This window comes from Galleria mellonella, unplaced genomic scaffold (genome assembly GCF_026898425.1).
Source record: "Galleria mellonella isolate WM207_F2 unplaced genomic scaffold, CSIRO_AGI_GalMel_v1 utg64, whole genome shotgun sequence".
Classification (NCBI taxonomy): Eukaryota; Metazoa; Arthropoda; class Insecta; order Lepidoptera; family Pyralidae; genus Galleria; species Galleria mellonella.
The window spans coordinates 2,115,361-2,129,767 of NW_026442133.1; the positions used below are offsets into that span (position 1 = coordinate 2,115,361).

Consider the following 14,407-nt stretch of genomic DNA (forward strand, 5'->3'; position numbering starts at 1 on the left):
CTGGGATAATGATATGCAAAATACTGCAGCACGGTAAAGGAAATCTAAAAATTATTAAAAAAAATAGAATATTTGAAAAATATTTTAATGTGGATTATCTATAATTAAAGGACTACCTAACTATAATCACAGTGTGTAAGTATAGGTACATACTAAACATTATATTGTACCTCACAAAACATATTACACGTCAAACTTTAGAAAGATAATCTATATAATAATAATTAAATAGCATATTTAAAGCTTATAGGTGCATCTTACAATTGTCTGGCGCTCACATGAGGACCGGGGGGGGGGGGGGAGGATTGTTAGTAATGGGAACATTAGTCTTCATCGCTAGTAACATTCCCCGACAGGTTCATCTCTACGATTTCTCCTAGAAACCATCGTGGTTTTTTTATGGGTGAAAATGGTATGGTAACCCTGCTTGCGCTAACGGGATACACTGACGGAGCACCAGTGAGGGGTGATAGATGAGAATGAAAATAGGCCAGTTAGCCCAGCATGATGAATTCATCAGGAATTAACCATGATAGTTTCTAGGGGGAACCGCGAGGAGGTCGACCTGGTTGGGTATAATGCTAGCAATAGGATTCTCAGTCTCCATTACTAATAATCCCTTTCCCCCCAACCATCGTGGTTAATTATTGCTGAATTCGCCATAATGGGCCAACTGACCTGGCTTCATCCTCAACTAGTGCTCCGCCTTTGTATACCTTTAGCATAAGCGTGTTCACCATTCCGTCTTTATTTACTTAAAAGCAACTTCAGGGTAAAGAGCGGAGAGAAAGTTTTTAGACACAGGAGGTAGTTAGCAAGCTAAAACCTGTCCATGAAGAAAAGCTTACATACATATAACATTACGTACATGTCATTCACACGCATGTACGATCTGAATGGCAGAGGTAACGCTTTAGAAAGTGAATCCTATCCAATGATCTCTTTCTAAAGTCCAACGTTTAATATTTACAAAGGGATAATGTGCCCTTTTTTAAAAAATCACGTTAATTTGAACAAACGATTAAATTGACATTTAATATCAATTTATACAACTCTACAAAATAGCTTTGATTAGTGGCTGAATAGATTTCTTTAGCATTTAATAAGAGCATAATTATTGCTTACTGAAATTTTAAATTTTAGAAATTAACTGATAAATAATTAAGACGTTGCCGCACTCTTAAAGGAGTGACATATCTTCAGCGCGTCAAGATTGCAATCTGCCTACAGGTATATGAGAGTACTGATTCTCAGGTACATGGTGCAAATATTTATCTAATGTTTGATACACGTCTATTGCATCCAATTAAAGAACATGCTATTTGAAAATATTTTTATGTGCCCTGTACTTTTTAGAGAGTATTCCAATTTCATAAGTATATCAGTGGGTTTAGGTTAGATTTGTTAAACTTTTACACCTTTTAAATACGTACTATATATATATTTTTTAAAGAGCTTTGTCGTTTTTTAACGTACTCGGATTTTCTCAGAAAAGATAATATGAAACGGAACCAAGTTGAATGAACCAAGTGACGAAACTTGATTCAAAATGAATGTTCATAGACGAACTGAATAGGTCTTCTTAGATATCGCTGGTGGTTGTGCCCTTGGCAATATAAATGCTAGCAGTCCACACACTGAAACAATAAATCGTATTTTTTTATGCAACTTAGAATGGCAAACATGCTGATGGAAAGATGTAACCGTCGCCTATAAACATGAACAGTACCATGGACATAACAGAGTATACTGTTTCGCCCATGATACTCCTCGTGTATTGTCATTCATGAGGACTCAGGTGTTATTCTTCTGCACCCTGTAAACTCACTGTCATATCCAATGCTTCAAACCGAAACACATCGTATTAATCAAATAATGTTGGAATATAATCAAATATTTATGAAAATATATTATTTTACTGCTTAGAGCATATTATTTATCAACTATATAGAATTTTAATCATAATTTTATGATGCTATTAACGCACTTTTGGTGTTATCAGTGTAATAGTTTGTGATACTTTGTTTACCTAGACTAGGAACAGCTTAAGGCTGGCGGGTAATTACCTTTGCGGAGATAAAATAAATAATAATATATAATAATATTAGTAGTGTGACACTTGTAAATACGTAGGTATTTACAAAAAAAAAACACTTAAAAAAATGTTTTTGTTAATACCTGTTAACAAAAGACACGAAAAAAAAAACAAAAAAAAAATATTTTGTGCTGGTATCGAATTGACAATCATTAGAAGACGAGTTTTATCTATCTTCATTCAAGTTTCTTAAGGTATAGGCAGGGAGGACTTAGTGTTAAAAGTTTCCCTTGGTAAGTGCATTTTTTCATTTTCGTCTGACATGTTTTTTGTATGTCCGAACAACACAGTTTTTTAAACAGATTCTTTTAAATTAATTCGCTCTCTTATTACCGTATTATTATTATAATTACTTACATATCAGTAATCCACCAAACGAATAGAAAGTTGCTTCACAAGCTGCATTAATCATGAGTCCCGCAACGTTTGTTCCAATCACTGAGCCCGATCGCCCTAACATCATTGTTAAACTTACAGCCATTCCTCTGCAATGGAAAAAATATGTAAAAATGTGTTCTACCCTTAAATGTAAAGGTTATCTAACTTAATAGTTTACTACTAAACTACTTGAGAAAATAGTCTTAGTTCGAGCGCTAGGTTTCGCGTAAATAAAACTAGTGACGGACTAAGCCTGTCAGAGACCCGGAGCGGCGAATTTAAACGAGGCCCACAATTTAAGAAGTTAATTTAATTTTACAAGTCTTTTATTTTGCTCACAATTCTATGTATAAGTTTATTTAATTAAAATCTTGCAAGTCAGTCAATTTATATTAGACTTAAAAAAAACATACATATCCATATTGGATATGGATGAGGAAACTAGAGGCATTTGGAAATCCACTAAAGGCCTGGGGCGGGCCCCCTACCCCCACTCCCCGTTAGTCTACCATTGAACGAAATTATTTAATCTTTGAATTGAAGATTATTACTCCTATTTTACTTAACTGTTATAAAAAAATATTATGTTTTATTTAGATAAATATTACATTAGTGTGTGTGTGTGTGTAATCTTTATGTTTTATTGCAATTTCATTAATATACACGTGGAGGTAATAAAACACTTTATAGGTAATTTGCGGCCTTACTTACGTGAATTAGAATAAAATGTAGGTAAAGAAAACTTCACTTCCGTCTAAACTCATACATCTAAACATATTTATAAATATTTGCATACAACTAACATTATAAATGTAAAAAAAAGTTTGTTACTTGACCATGCTTGAACAGCCAGTGGCGTAACAATTGTGTGGCAGGACTTGCAAAATGCCACGGGCCCCCGACCTAAAAGGGCCCCGGCTCAGAATTTTTTTTTAACTTGTACCTGAGTATTTTATTTTACTTGATAATAAATGATAGGGCCCTGTCAAAAGAATTTGTCACAGGCCCCAAATGGTATAGTTACGCCATTGTGAACGGCTGAAAGATTTTTAATGAAATTTGTTATTCAAATACTAGATGGGATACTTTTTATTCTAAGTTATTCAGATGATTTCTCAGATTATAGCATTAAGGGTTGGCAAAAGTTTAGAATGTAAGAAAAGTGTTTACCTTAAATGGGTAGGGAATATTTGTACCGTAAAAGCATTTACGGGTCCCAACCCTAGACCGGTCAAAGTGAGCGACGACAGAAGAGTAGCAAACACAAATTGCTCTGTGACGAAGTTAATCAGTATACAGAACGTCCCGATTATAAAGTACACGGCAATTAATAACGTTTTCTTGCCTATGAATTTCACTAGGACACTAACAAAAACCGCAATCAAAGCACAACTTGTACTAGATATAGAGTTAATTATAAAAGTTATAGGTTCAATCGTATCGTCGCAGACAGTGTCGTCGGTGGCCTGAAATATAAAAAAAAAATATTTATTAGTTTAAACTTTATATACTGAATTTTATTGAGAAGTGATACAAAAGGCGGCCTTGTCGCTAATTTGGAAGTATTGCTTATTTCTTCCGGACAACCTTATATTATATAATATTAGTCCTTCAAGATTTGAACATTGATAAATGGTTTCCCCATTTAAAAGTAACAACTGTATTTGAATTTATAATGATATATTAATGTACCTATGTATTCATTACTCCCACCCTGTACATACTCGCGTATATTCATACACAAGTAAAATTCACGCAAAAAGAACCAATCTCTTATATCATAAAAATTTTTAGCGGAAATTTACTTTATCAGGAACACTTGTGTACTGTTTCAAACTCTAATAGCTTTAGTAGTGCTATACTGATATGCCAATTAGTAGTTCATTATATATACGTACGTTATTAGAAGTACGTTTCCTACTGTAATGTAATCCTAGATGGAGTAGTGAGAGGCAATTGTCGACCGTTAGTATCAGTAATATCTATATTTCATCGAGCATACTCGTATTTAAACTTAACTTAGGAGTAAGTCTTGTTTCAATCACTTTATTCATCATCATCATATCAACTGTTATTTGTCCGCTGCTGAACATAGTTTTCCCCCATAAACTGCCATAAAAAAGAGGTAGTTTTTTATGTCAGTCTACAATTGGCTCCCCAAATTATAGACTGACATATGGAACGATCTCGTTTCTCATTTGCCATTAGTTTTCACGGGTTGGCAGCCGCAGTTTGGCTTTTGCCAATTACTTTATTACGCTCTCAATATTAACAAATTTATCATGTAGTAGATACTCAGTTCAATACTAACTGCCTCGACCCGCTGAGCGATAACACCGCACGCGGTCAGCTGATTACCACCGCTGCCGCTGAATACTCGGTTTAATACATCTGGTACCCACATGTATAGACCGTTTAGACTGTAACAAATATTACTATTATTAAATTGTCTGGACGTAATAAAATAATAATACAGTCTAGTTTTAAACCAAGCTGATATTTTGGGAAGACAACTGATACTAATTGACGACGTCACTTGGTTTAATTTGGTTAACGGTATTTTGTGTTACTGGAGAGTAGATGATTGTAAATTTAAATTGACACAGCTTTTAGTAAAAACTTTGTAGATTATATGTACCATGTAAGTGAGGTGAAGTAGATTCGAAATCATGAATTTGGAGTCTGTAGTAGTATACGGCCACTACACTGTCAATATAATAGATTATGAACAAAACAATCAGGATTGCGCGTATGTGCTCCTTAATACTTCAAATGATATACAATTAATGTTACCTATTATACAGGTTAAAACTATTAGCACCCTTTAAAATGAGTATTCTACTAGCGAAAATAATATTTTATTTAAATAAGGAATATAGTTTGAAAAATGTAAATCATATTCGAATTTTGATCTTTCTGGATAAAACTGTACGCGCCTTGTGGTGTTTGGTATTATTATTATTTATTGATATTTAAAACGACAAATAAGCTGACGGACCAACTCTACCTGATTGAAAATGGTAACTGGTAATTTACTTACGATGCCATTATACCGAAGAGCAGGAATCCATTAAGTACCAACCACTTAAAATATGGGGGTTTTAATAATGGCAATGTTTGCACCTTGAGTGAGTTTAAAAAACTGGTTTTTTCCTTATTAACGGTGGGCATATTTAGTCTTTTCACCTGAAATTCGAAAAAATAAAATAAGATTAATTTGACCGTGAAAATTACCATGTGATCCCGGCATAGAATGGCCACCCCTTCCTTTCCCGTGGGTATCGTAAAAGGCGACTAAGGGGCTTTAATTGTTGAGAAGTAGGTAGCAGTGTCCCTCTTAAAACATCACCAAAACCTAATTGCGGTTGCACAAACCCCTATCAAGCGTGCTAACTATTGGCAAAACCCCTCAAGGGGGAGGTCTATATTCAGCAGCGAACAGTTGACTACTAATATGTTTATTACTCAGAATACTAAAGGTAGTACAAATATTCTGTGATGTCTAAAGTATTAACATGCACGTATTAACTACTCGACTATACCTTAAGGTCTTCTAAATAGATAGGTATAGAACAGTGAAAAAGTTATAAATAGCTAGGCAACTTAAAAAAATTTGTAACTGCAATGATGGAATACTTACGAAAATACTCCTTTTCATAATCGCTATATAAAATGTGATTACGGAAATCAGGTGCATTACACGAGTACAAGAGAAGAAAAACTCGAAATAAAACCCTATACCAAACCAGCTAACCAGCATGGTAGCAGTAGGCTATATAATGTCCTACACTATGAAATTAAGAGAAAAGATTGATATTCTTTACCATAAAAATAAATAATTTGTTCCTTATATTTATACCTTCAAAGACCTGACACATTTCTATTTGCAAAACTAGTTACTTAAAAATAGTTTTTTGAGACTGTACATGCATAATATTCGTGTTTAGAAATGGCAGCGTTATACTGCAGTCTCTTCTAGAGAGATAGATTTTTTTGTTAAAAAAGGTTAATGAACATATGCTATTATAAATATATAAGGTATCTTTTATGCTATTTATAAAAAAAGTAACACAAAATCTACTATTTCGATTACTAAGTGAACTTAAACAATGCACTTAAGAATAAATTGTCAGTAGAAAATATTGCCAAGTCATTATAATTATTACAGAAATAAAGATGTTTATAATTGATACGGTCATTATAAATGTTGATAGGTGATTAGATAATAGTTTGTGATAGTTGTTGAATAGGTGTTTCCATAGACACTAACTAAAATAATTGATTTGTTAGTTTTATATGAGATATTTCAAGTGTTAGTAGTGAATGAGCTGCACTGGGAGACTTATCATTTTTTTGTATTTTATATTTTTCATCGAATTAATATTTCCTGAAACTAAATGTGTAGTGTGTATATCTATTGGTAATTATTTTTGTACGCTTCAGTTTTACAAAACTTATTCGTGTAAAACATTATCTACTTTAAAAGATGTATGTTTTCCCTATTAAAGTTCTTTAAAAAATAACTCATAATTAAGATGGCTTTATAATTCTCAGTTCACGTTTTTTACTTTTACTTTTTTCTGTTCATATATTTTTATGTATTAGGATTTTTATATTTTTTGCCTTCGACTGCCGTGGAAACTATAAGCATCTATTTAAACTCGCAACCAAACAAGGCTTAGATTAACAAACGAATTAGAATTTGATTTCGCAATAATAATAATAAATTATATCACAATGGCATTTCTTTTATACATTTTAGAAAATATAATATTATATAGATTGCCATTGGAAGTATCTGTACTAGGATACCCTTTGTTATGGTAATCTTTAAGTATTGTTCTTTTAATGGTCTTTTCCAATTCAAATGTTTTCGTGTAAAATTGTGAAATATATAGATACATACTTACTGGATATGTATCAGGCGATTTTCCTTTATTTTCCGCATACATAATTTGCAATACTTTCAAGGCCTCGTCATGTTTTCCTTGGGACACAAGATACTTGGGACTCTCCGGCCCGAAACTCAACAAGAACGTGCTTAAGAAGAAAAAGCACGCGTAAGCTATACACAAAAGTCTCCAGGATCTGAATTCGTATGCTCCAAAGTCCACTCTGAAATCAAGAGGCAAAATACCCCAAGCCAAGACTGAAAATAGAATTGTTCACAAATTAATGTTACTCGAATAGGTATTGTTTCTGGGTTAGAACTCGTATATGCGTCGATCATTATATCATCTGAGAGAGTTACGCGCCTGATCACACAGGCGTAATTTGCTAGACATTTAGCCAAGTCAAGTGTTATAAGTCAAGCATTATTTCTTATGTATTGTTTTTATTTAGGTAAAGAATGACGATAAACAATGTAGGTATGTCGGGTGCCACGCTGGGCACAACAACAAAATGCGATAGCTAAATTCCTCTGACTACTCCGTTTGTATGTTTTGTAATATTTGAAATATCACTTATAAATATTATCATAACCCTATATAAATTTTATTTATTGTTTATTTCTGTTATTACTGTACTTACGTGGTACTAAACCAGATCCCATGATCTGTAACGCGTTTGTGACTGATAGCGTGACATCTCTATATTTCAGTGGTATTATTTCTCCGATAAAAGTGTAAGGGACTGCTGCTGGGCATGCTAAGCTAGCAAATAACAACATTGGTTTACATTATCAAATAAAAAATATTTAATTAGAAGCTAAATAAAGATTTTAATATCTCGTTATACGCAAAAAAGGTGACGGCCCATTTGAGGTGTAAGTTACCGTCGTATATACACATGAACGATACCAAGGACATCAAACAGTATTGAGTCACAATAGTTTTTAAATGGCCCAGAAATAAATTAGAAAAGTTCAGAGAAACTCTCAGATTGGATTTTGGGATCGACAATAGAAATGCAGTCGATAACTGTGTTAAATGATCTCTAAAACTAGGACTGTAACCATGAAGAAAATCTTACCAGATTGCACTGAGAGTTTTGCATATAGTAAAACTGATCATTTCAGGCATAAACGCGGAAAGTACGCTGAAGCCGCCGACGCCTAGTGAACTATATATGATCATTTTCTTTCGGCCTCGTGTGTCTACTAAGTAACCCCACGGAAATGAAGTCAAAACAACGCCTGTAAAGAAAAACATGATTGCAAAGTAGTGTTTTTTGGGTTCCATAGTTAAATAAAAGGAAACATTATAATTTTCGATAAATGTCCGAATTACCTATGTTGAATATTATTTGCGTGAAGTTTTCCTCGGGCTTAAAGATGTTGTAAAGGTCTACTTAAATGTATATTATTGAATGTTAGTTTTAATTTCTTAGGCATGGGAGAATATTTTTTAATTTTACCTTTTATAATAGCTATATTTTTTATACTAAGGATGTTTATCATCCATCATAAGGGTCGAAAAATTTATATACTGATTTTTTATTTGCGAAGATATGCTGCAGATGCTGATAGGAAATTAATAACAAATTGTGTTAAAAGTAATTTTGCTTGTATATTTTATCAGAATATGAAACAGTTTGACCTTTCAGCTTTATTGTATGATGTCGCGTTGAACGAAGAGGCAATTAGATTAGAAAATTCGCATTAATGATATAAATTCCAAATTATCTAATATATCTTAAGCTCTTTTAATATTAAGTCGATCAGCTTCTCAAGAAATTCTGCTGATTGTTTATTTTAGTATGGTATATCCTCTCTTAAATTATGGTATAATCATTTGGGGGAATTCAGTTGACACTCCGTATTTATCTTGCAGAATAGATGCGTTCGCATTATCTTTAATAAAAAAAGATACAATGCCTATCTTTCGAAAGTACAAACTTATTATTCTATGTACGAGTAGTATATACATTTTAAACTTGTGCATATTTGTACACAAGAACATACAGTACTTCACTCCGAAGGCACTGGTTTAGTCTTAAATTGTTGTTGCGACACGGTTTGTTTTTACTTTTAATCCAGTTATATGTATATGTAGTGGAAGTGCGTATTATGTACCATACGTGTATATAAATACATACTTAAATAATTAATAGCTTAGAAAATTAAAGAAAATGGCAAAACGTTAAAATACCTAGTAGTTTATTGAGAAATGTTTTTCTAATATGAACGAGTATTTTATGAATCATAGAAAAAGGAAATTAAATTAAATTGTATATCGTAATATAATTATATTCATACACATAGTAGTAATTACCACAGTACGCCAATAAAAAAAATATTCTATTTAAGATTATTTATATTGGGTACGGTTTTTTTTACAAAATATCTTTCATTTTGGTATTAACCTAATTACATTGTTTTTTTTTATACAAAAAATAAATTCGGTTACAAGTGGATGACGATTCAGACACAGTAACTAAATACATAATAAAAATAGACCACAAAGTCGCCTACAATAATTAGATGCTGAGTTAGTGTGACGTCTTTTTTTTTTATAAATTAAATACTCCTCAAGATAAAGATGTAGAACACAAATAATACCCGTCTATAACGGTATTATTTTTCTAAGGAATTATGTACTTAAAAAAATATTTGTAATATATTTTATAAGCACTTGCTGCTATCTAATTGGTACATAGACTATAATTTTCAAAAATGACACTTCAACAATGCTACCAAGATATGAAACCATGAGGTTATGAATGACTGATGTAACTCGATTGCCTGATAGATAGTGATCAGGGTCATATAGTCTGAAGCTCATTAATATATTGGTATTTATTAACAGTATCGATACCATTGTTCCGAGATCGGTATTATATTCCTTGGTCACGCCAGTTCTAAGAACATCAATTGCATTTGCAAATACGTCAATAGAATACAATTGATACTGAGTAAATAATTTTATTGCGTGTTTGTACAACCCTAGACAGGGCAATGCAATATGGAATATGGATGAGTAAATAGATAAATAGTAGGGCGAATTATGTATTCCATTGATACTATATCATGGGAACTGGAACATGCTACTTATAGTTATGAGTTCCATAGACAGTCAAGCATGCATCTGTTACAGGTTTTAGGACAAACAAAACGCAGCTATTCCGTCATTGTCCTGCAATAGATGGTTCCTTGACCATCAACAGAACCCTAGGATGTGTAGCAGTTATCACTTTTGTGTAGCTGGATGTATTTGTTAAATATTAATAATGGCATTTCAAGACTTTCTCTGGCAAAAAGCTTCTGATCAAAGTGATAACTGCTAGTAGGTCATATCTATTTATGAGAAGAATTTGGTGCGTTATTGAGTTTATAAAGAGGGAAGGGAATAAGTAACAAATATTTTTTCAATGAAGTTAGCGTTAATGTACATAAAAGGAACATATTTTTATATTAATTATAGTGATTTCTTATGGCGAAATGATTACAGGATTACACCATATGGTAAAAATAAAATCTGGCTATATCTTTCAAATGAAGAAGTTTATCATATATTTCGCTCACCTAAATATGGGATTGAAGAAATTATTCCTCGCTGAGAATCTGACATATTTAAGTCACATTTAGCAGCAGGTAGCAGGTACGAGTATCCAACTGGCTCTATGATGGCGGAGATTAGAAACAACGCCAACGTCAAACAGTATTTTACATTGTACCAACCAAAACCTGGAAATAATGAGACAAAAATGAATTTTATACATTATCCGATCTAAAATAAACAGGTGGCTGTGTAATCGGTAGTATTATGGATGGGTTAACATCCATAATACTACCTTTAAATATATTAAATAAATAAATGAATAAATGAATGAATATATATATGGTATATACGGAATTAATAGAGTGGTCAACTAGATGAAAGCTATGATATGAAAATAAAACATGCTTTTTCGATACTATACATATGTATCATTTGTTTATGTTTTATTTTCACATCATAGCTTTCATCTAGTTGACCACTCTATTAATTCTGTTAGGCCGTTTATTTTACTCACTCCATGTTAATACTTAATGTGTATATATATTTGAGGCTATTAGAGCAGGCATTCTGCCATCCGTATTAAATAGTAAGGATAAGAATCCTGAACAAATGCACCTCCTAATATAAATAAAAGACTGCAATTTACAGTTTGATATTTCATTCATCAATTAAGATTTTTTGTGGTACAAAATCTTAAATTATACAAGTAATGTGAAGTGATAAAAAGTTATGTAGATAGGCTTTATGTGGGTGGGTCTCTGATAAGATAAATTAATATTATGTGTTATAAAGATGATAATTAAATTTATTATATTAGATTAGTTGTCTATAGATTTAATTCGATTAAACTTATTTTGAACTCTGTTACTTTCATAATTTCTAACTATTAAAGCGTATGAAGCGTACGAGAAAAATTGCAGGATTTTGTTATTTGTGAACTTACTTTCTATAAAAAAATCTGGAATTTTAAGCAACTTTCATCAGTAATGATTACTCGTATGTACACATATTGCCGTGCCGCGTGTATCGTGTGGCCTCGGCATAGAGTGGACCATCCCTTCCTTTCCCATGGGTTCTTGTTTCATATTCTACTTTATTAAAATTTGGAAAAGTGTGTAGTTTACAGTGCACTGTATTTTGTAGTTTCTTTTTATTATAGAGGAGCAAATAAGATAAGGATGTACTTGTATTTTAATGGTAATACGTAATCATCATCTGCAGGGTGAACAGTACCATGATCATTGCAAAACATTTATAAAAGAAGCATTATACAAAGTTTTCAAAGACGACAATATCGTGGGACATTTTCGCTGGCGTGGAGTTATGCTAAAATTAGCTCGATGAAATATACGAATATGGGGCCATTTTCGCTATTTATTAGTTAGACCAATTTATAAAATAAACTTTTATTAATTGGCTTGGATCTGGTTTTCTTACTATACAATATATAGTAATTGTCAGGAGCCTTTTAAAATAAATACAGTAAAGCCAGGTTGCTAAAAATACATATTCTTAACAACCTGATTATACTGTTATTCACCGTAATTTTACATGTCATAATTAGTGTGGTGTATTTTAGTGACGTTATTAATTCGACAGCGAAAACCTCTCTTGTAGGCTTCACTTAATATTTATAAATAAATAAAAATGGTCACGATTATAATCTTTAATGAGGTAGTTAAAGGTAGACATTTGTAGTTGCTGTTGTAGCAAATATAACACTTGACAAGCGCACATTTCGCGATGCATATTAGAATCTACAATACACAAAGTTTTTGGTGACAGTTTGATTCGAACTCATGAACTTTACAGTCAAGTGTACTATTGATGTACACTGCGAAAAATATTGAAATAATGATATGTCCATTGATGACGATAGGTGTGGTTTTGAGAGTAGTTCTGTGGCTTAACTTAGAGCAAAGAATGTGGATTAACAGAAGGCGACCCACATCAAAGCAGGAAACGATACGAGATATTTCACATTGTCAATTGTCACACGTAAACGTTCTTAAGTAGGTACTTGATAATTATGATTTAATGCATGCATAAGAAACATAATATTAATAAACGTGTAATAAAGATAAGGGGCATTACGTGCTACGTTGGTTTGGGCACAGATAAAAAGAAACTGATACGGAAGTGGAAGTTTGAAACAACTGAATAAAGTTTAGACGATCTGATCTGACTGACCTAATAATAACTTTGTATAATACTTGAAGGTTCAGTCACGATTCACTGGAATAGGTATGATGGTGTGAAAAGGTACGTAAAGCAAGATAAGTCAAAATTGACACACACATTTCACAGGCAAAATTGTATTATTATGTCTCTGTCTACCCCATTTAAAGCTTGACTTGAAGATCGATAGAATAATTGACAAATAGCTATTTTTAATTTCTGCATCGTCTTAAATACGTAATTGCTAAATTGAAATTTTGCGTACGGAACATGCTCTGTGTAGACGAATTAAATATAATGATCATGCGTATCTTCAAAGACTGTGAGTAGAGTTGAGAGATAATTTTTTTTTTTATAATGGGTGATAACAGAATGGTAACTTCGCCTGCGCTATCGGTATACGAGTACGCTGGTGGGGCATCAGAGTGGTGATAGGTGCGGATGACACCTGGTCAGTTGGCACATCTAACTAACTACGATGGTTTACAGGGGAACCGCGTCGGTGTCGACCTGATAGGGTATATTACTAGCAAGGGGACAGTTAGACCACAATACTATCAATCCCTTTCCCCTGATAAAAATAATTAAAAAGTGATACTTAATAAATATGGAAGATTTGAAATTAAAGTATTTTTTTTTAATATGCACATATAAGTAATTTAGGTTTAAAAATTATTACACTTAAAATTATTGCACTTTTAAAGATGGTGCAATCATATAAGATGCAAGTTAGTTCATGAGGAAAACGGGTTTATTGATTCCAGATGCTACCAGTTTTATGGTAAGCTCTCTCTTAGTATAGAATGGTCTAAATCCGAATATGATGACAAGCTATTAGATACGCAAAATTATCTGGAGCCATATATTAATTAGTTCTCTTTATTGCCACTTCATCTGTACATAACGCTATATCAATGTCATTGTCATGAACTGATAATGTGAAATCTATGTATATAGCTAAAGCTAGTTAATGGAAAAGTAGCAATTTTATTAAATTAGGTACTCACCAGCGACTGATAGCGCTTGGTCCAGATCAGCTGCATGTTTATCATTAACGTCTACATTTTGTGATAACGTATTAACCTTTTCCATTTTAAAAACAACAATAATTGAATAAAATAAGCAATTACTAGCAAAACACTGCAACTATTTCATTTATGAATACGCGTAGAAATAACTGTCCATTTAATGTAAAAGACTTTTATTATTTTTGGCAATGTATTATCAACTGGTGCAAGACACAACCGTTTCATTCGAGTGACACACTATGAAAGCACAATAATTACAAGAACCTCTTCTGTTGGTACAGGACGGT

General features: G+C 32.5%; 1 protein-coding gene across 1 annotated transcript; it reads right to left on the reverse strand.

Moving 5' to 3' along the window:
• Positions 1–2: 2 nt before the first annotated feature.
• LOC113512382 (synaptic vesicle glycoprotein 2B-like) lies at positions 3–14,373 on the reverse strand. The gene is made up of 10 exons (XM_026896253.3): positions 14,100–14,373; positions 10,938–11,099; positions 8,447–8,609; positions 8,006–8,127; positions 7,384–7,622; positions 5,514–5,659; positions 4,785–4,893; positions 3,644–3,939; positions 2,453–2,580; positions 3–1,637 (listed from the first exon to the last, which is right to left on the reverse strand). Exons 1-10 carry the CDS (start codon positions 14,182–14,184, stop codon positions 1,558–1,560), a joined length of 1,530 nt encoding a protein of 509 aa, XP_026752054.2. The 5' UTR covers positions 14,185–14,373; the 3' UTR covers positions 3–1,557.
• Between the last annotated feature and the right edge of the window lie 34 nt (positions 14,374–14,407).